Source organism: Nanorana parkeri, unplaced genomic scaffold, assembly GCF_000935625.1.
Source record: "Nanorana parkeri isolate BGI_ZX_2015 unplaced genomic scaffold, ASM93562v1 scaffold1675, whole genome shotgun sequence".
In the NCBI taxonomy this organism is placed as follows: domain Eukaryota; kingdom Metazoa; phylum Chordata; class Amphibia; order Anura; family Dicroglossidae; genus Nanorana; species Nanorana parkeri.
Window position 1 is genome coordinate 194,836 of NW_017307943.1, and position 6,000 is coordinate 200,835.

Consider the following 6,000-nt stretch of genomic DNA (forward strand, 5'->3'; position numbering starts at 1 on the left):
ACCAATTGGTATTTTCACCTCTGAATGCAGTCAGCCCTGAAGCCATCATTTGAGTCTATCCAAAATTGTATTCTTTCCATTCACCCCTGATGAAGGGGAAATTGTAGCCCCAAAGTTAACTGGCTATCTACTGTTTTTACTGGCATCTGTTGAGTGATTAAAAGATCTTGGACTCCAAACTTCTCTTGATCTGGCGCTCTCATTCTACCCATCACATATGGATTTCTCTATTTGGTTCCCGGCCCTCCCCTAGGGGTCTCCTCATTCCTGTAGAAGAGCTGCCTAACCTAAGGGGTCTATTGATTCCTGCAAAAGAGCTACCAAACCTAAACCATTAGGCCCAAGCAGTAATTCCAACCCCCCTAGTCTAAAAAAATTTCATAAAGATACCAGTCCAGCGCCTCATTTGCCATTTGTTTCTGGACTTCAGTTAACCCAGCAATTAGCTCCAGCTCTCAGACAGCTGCCAGGTTCTTTATTTCCCAATAGCACCAATGAGGGGTGGTCACCATGATCCCCCAATGTTGATTTGCACTTTTTTAACTTTTAAAAATTTGTATCTTATCGACAGTCTTTTGTACAAGGCTTTCTTCACTACACGCAGTTATGTAGCTCATGAACTAGTACTTTACCTGGTTCCCCCAAAAGTTGAGTAGCCTAGGACCTAACACACCCCTACATTTAAAACCTCAATTTGGTTCAAACTACCCATCATTACTCAATTAGATCTTCCAGTGCCACCCCACACACTAGCAATGAGAACCTGACAGATGTTTTAACCATCCTTTACTCCTTATTTGTTTTCAAGGCAAATGTATTTATTTATTTGCTGAAATGGTGGGCATGTAAGGAAATTGACAAAGCATGCTTTGTTTGGAATTTTGGAACTAAAAGCTGTTTTTTTCCTCCTCATCTCAGTATGGGAAGCATGCACACCTGCAGCTACTCAGCACTATGTACTCTAAAATATAATTTTAGTGTGCTTCTTTACCCCTGGTCACATGACTGTCACTCATTTCTCTTTCCTTACCTGCAGACAAGCTGGATGAGATTCTGGCGGCAGCCCAACAAACCATCAGTGTGAATGAGAGCTCAAGCCCAGGCACACTGGCATCACTTGGAACATCACGGAGTGCTGGGAAAGGCTTTTTCTCCTCTGAGGTACCAAACTATCTGTACTTTTAGTATTGAAATCCTCTGACTACTTTTACACAAATCATTGTTATAGAATGCAGAATAATTGAGAATTTCATAGGCATGTTTTTGTTGTAACAGTTTCTAAAGTTGATGCTGACACTTCCTAATCATAGGAAAGGTAGTTTTCTTTTAACACTCACATTCACCTTTTACATATTTTTTTTGTCTCTAACATACTTGCCGTGCATTTTTGATTCTGTCAGTTATATAGAATTACCTTTCTTTCCTTCTTTTCACAACTCTTCACTTTGCTATGTCCTTCTGGCCTCTTCTACGTTTTTCAAATTTTGCCATTTGCCATGGGGGATTTGGACACAAATGGGGTTCCTAAATTAGATCACTATGGTCATTGAAAGCTTATGAACTATATCTGCCAGTCATGTACAGTGTAGTTTACATAGCACCACCATTAGATCAAATTCTAGCTAAAACATATATAAGCGTGAAAGCCAGAGGGAATATGAAATTGGAATATCTATATCAAATGTACAGTATGTGTGCACTTGAAGGATTTATGTTTTTATAGAATATTGTATAATATGTAAAGATACATCTCTACCTTGATTCTTTGGACATGTAATGTATGAAATGGACTCCTATACTTTGGTGTCTTAAAATTCTAACTCTTGCACGTGTCCCAAATTTATGTTGTAGCAGTATGCCATCCTGCCCCAGACACATAAATGAAAGACTTGGGCTGTTAGTTCCAGGCTCATGTGGTTTTGTGCTTAATTTATTCTTAAATCCAATTGTAAACTCTAATATAAGTTTTAATATATTAAAGTGATCCTAAACTCAGGAGTTAAATTTAAAAATGCATTCAAGTACCCTAACTATTAATACAAATGTAGCCTTTTTGTGTATCACTCAGCTGTAGATCCTCAAATCATCTCTGAATTCATTATGACACTGTCCTTCCTTACTTCTGGATGGTGGCTACTTTTGTTCTCCATGATCCCTGTGTGTTTTGAAAATTATCCACCGCTCCAAGCTCACGACCATGATTGACTACAATCTCAATACAAATTAGTTAACTAAACATGAGATTGTAGTCCATCATATGAGCAAGTTTGGAGCGGTGGCTATTTTACAACATACACAGGGACCATGGGGGACAAAAGTAGCCACCCTCCAGAAGGAAGGACAGTGTCCGCACCAGTTCAGAGATGATTTGAGGATCTACAGCCGAGTGATACACAAATAAGATACATTTTTCCTAATAGTTAAATTACTTTAACTATGCATTTTTAAGATTTAGCTCCTGCGTTTAGTCTTACTTTAAAGGAGAACTATGAGATGAGTGATTTCCACTCACCTCATAATTCTAGCCGACCTGTGACAATGAGACTGTCACAGGTCGGCTCAGTAGATCGGGAGGTGAGCGAACACATACCAGGTTTGCTCACCTCTCGATCCTGTCACGGCTCTCTGCCGTGACAGGGGGAGGGGCTGGATTCCCCTCTCCCGGCTCCGATCTGCCAGCGCTGACTGGCGGAACGGAAGGGGGAGGGGGCGGGTACAGCTGGCTCTGCCTCTAGATAGGCATAGCCAGCTGTCACTCACGCAGCTGGGCGGATCCCGTCATCTACGTCTCAGTATACCTCGAGTTGTAGCTCGCGGCATACGGAGCTTAGGGTAACGGGAGGACGTTAGTTTGTGTCCTCCTGTTACCCTAAGGAGAACTATGGGGAAAAACACTGACCCCATAGTTCTCCTTTAATGTAATTTCATAAGTGTTTAATATTTTTCATTCTAAAGCTTTCATTAATTTAATTCCTGTCACGATGATCCTTATTGAGGCATTTTCTTTTTGTGGAATGGTCTCTCCATTGTACGTCCATGTTGTTGACACACAATGTCCAGACATTATCCACCATTGTTGCTGTTGGCAAGCTGGTCCAGAACAATGATGTGCATTTGATGCTAAAGAAAGGTCATGTAAACAGTGGCTTGAAGAGATAGGAAGAGATCAGCAGTATTGAGATGCAACAAAGGATGAAAAAAGTTGAAAACCGTATTTTATGGGGAAAAAAGTCATGGCAGTTAATAATTAAACACAGTGCTTTAGCAAACTAAATGTCAGCCAGTTAAGGTTTACATCTACTTAAAGGGCTATTAAACCCTTGCACGTTTTTGCATATATCTACTGCGGGCACATGCGCAGTTCAGATGTTCGGCCGGGAGACGGGGCAAGACCCAAGGTAAGTATATGGAGCAGCGTGCACCCGCACAGACTCTGTGGAACAGCCGAGAAGAGGAGGACAGAGGAGTCGGCGCTGGATCGAAGACACGCACCAATGCTGGAGGGACAGCTGAAAAGGACAGTAAAGAAGATGATCGGATTAAGAGACATAATTTAAGGTAAATCCTTACAGCAGGATTGGGAAAGGGAAAAAAAAGATTGACTTTAATGTCACTGTAACCATACATTTTTTAACTGCCACCAAATGTAGCATCTGGAGGAAGCTCTTAAAACCACAGGGAGACCAAAACACCAGGTTTTCGTTTTCTAAAGCACTATGTATTATATATATATATATTTTTATAGTTTTTACTTTTGTTCATCTTTGTTTGCATTTCAGTACTGCTGATCTCTTCCAGCCTTTTTCAACCATTTATCTACATGCATACACTCCAGCATCAGCTGCACATTATTTCTTTGGTCAGGTTTAGCAATGGTGACAATGATGGGCCATGCAAAATGTGTCGACACAGTCATTTGCAGTCTTCACCAGGGGCACGTGTAACAGGCTGATAATGGAGGAGCACACCTGGGAGCCAGTTGTCATCCTCTAAACAGGAGTTTCCTGAACAAGGACCTTCATGGCAAGGTCACCAGGTATTCTTATAAAGACAGAAAACAACTTCTGAAGTTACATTACCATTTTTAGGCTTATATGAGACTTTAGGGTTTGGTTTAAATCTACTCTAAGCCCAATTCCTGGGCTGCAAGGGCTAAAATGAATGCACATTATTGCAGGAGATCCTTAACAATACTTTTATGACTGGAAGTCCAGTGTGGCAATAGCATAATTACACTTATATTGATTGGATGGAAAATGCCAGCCAAGGCACAACCTTCAATAGCTTGACCAAAAGAAGCTTCTATTCATCTCTATATGCAGAGATTTCTACTATTACAGGAAACCTCTTCATGTCCAACACAGGTGTGTAATCTACTACATAACCTTGCAGAATTTGCTAGGACATATGTGTGGACCCCTGTCCCTCAGTTGTAGCACTGTCTTCAAAAGGTTGTGTACACAATAAATCATTCTGTAGAATATTTTGCCTGTATAAAAAAAAATGGCTGAAGCGCTCTGTTGTGTTTTGTTTTTAATATGTTAATTAATGTGTTTTCATAGCCAAGTTATGGACAGCATAGAGTCTCAAGTGCACAATCTGTCTTTGAGGGTCCCTCCTATTTGTCCTCTTCACCATCCCAGGCATTAATGCTACGACAGAAGTCTATTGGTAAGTACAGTCTAGTGAGTTTAAAATGTATGTCAAAACGGGTTTAAAAAAAAAAGGGTTCGAACCCCCTTACATGTTTTTACTGCTATCTGCCGCTCTATGGTAGAGAGACTGTTGCTCACTCTCTGAAACAATGTCAATTATTTTAGTAGACCAGAATTGAAGGAACATCTCTAACCAACGTAGCAGTAAAAACCCTTCCCCATTCCATGCAAAACATTTGGCTTTTATATACAGTTTTACAACTGTGCAAATTTCATACACCGTTTGCACTTTTAATATTTTTACTTTTGACATATTACAGTTGGTCTCCTGCCTTTAACGGAGGAATGACAGTGATATTGAGGGCCCTGATATGAGATGCAGACACATTTGTGATGACCTCATTGTATGTTCTTTTGTACATAACCCAAGCACTAAACAAATCAACTGATACAGATCCCTATTAGGCATCTGGTGTTTGAGTGAACACTAGGGCTAGCTTTAAAAGTTATTGTGGAATCCAATTGCAACTAAGACAGTGTATTTATTTGTAGTGTAAGGGAAGCATCCACTTTGCTGGGCATCCATGTTTATTGAACCATGCGAATCAATACACTTTTTTTACACTAAGGGCCGGCTCACACCATAAAGTCCACGTTCCAGTGTGTTCAGCCTCTGGAACGCACTGGAAGCCGGCCGCGTTCAGGGGTGGGAGGGTGCATGGCTGTGCAGGAAAGTCAATGGCACCGCAGCTACGCCCCCCCCACAGTGCGATCGCCCGCACCCGGAACAGTGCTTGCAGTATTGGAGCCGGCCGGCTTGCGTTCCAGAGGCCGAATGCACTGGAACGTGGACTTTATGGTGTGAACCTGCCCTCAGTGCTGGCTGCACCTAGTACAATGACATGCATGGTGTTCTTGGCACTTTTATGTGGGGTGATATACTACGCAAAGAGTTTTACAAATTCCTTACCAACATAGTGTTGACTGTGGTTGCAACCACTGAATTACTTTAAGGCCCCATTCACACCAGGGCGTTTCTTCTCACTTTTTTTTTTCCACGCTGAAACTTATGCAACATGGAATTCCTATGGGGGGCCGTTCACACAAACGCGCTGAATCGCGCATCAAAATACACCTGGTGTTTAAAATAGTCCCTGAACGTCTTTTGTGCTTCTTTTTCTCTCATCAGTCTGTTTTTGCTTCAATGGAAACACGCCGATCAGCACGATATTGTGTGTTTGTGCGTGTTTTTTAGTGTGATTTTGAAGCTGAGACTGCTTTTCATCGGACAACTGTAGCATGAGCTGAAAACAAGCTTTAAAATGCTATTGGTTACAAACTAAAA

The 6,000-nt window shown here is 41.3% G+C and overlaps 1 protein-coding gene across 1 annotated transcript in view; it reads left to right on the plus strand.

Moving 5' to 3' along the window:
- Positions 1-6,000, plus strand: part of SHANK1 (SH3 and multiple ankyrin repeat domains 1) — a gene marked incomplete at its 5' end in the record, with an annotated part of 207,810 nt that overhangs the window by 180,075 nt on the left and 21,735 nt on the right. The window contains 2 exons of the mRNA XM_018571098.1: positions 1,037-1,161; positions 4,563-4,671. Of these exons, the coding sequence (XP_018426600.1) occupies positions 1,037-1,161; positions 4,563-4,671 (234 nt within the window). The remainder of the gene's footprint in view (positions 1-1,036; positions 1,162-4,562; positions 4,672-6,000) is intronic.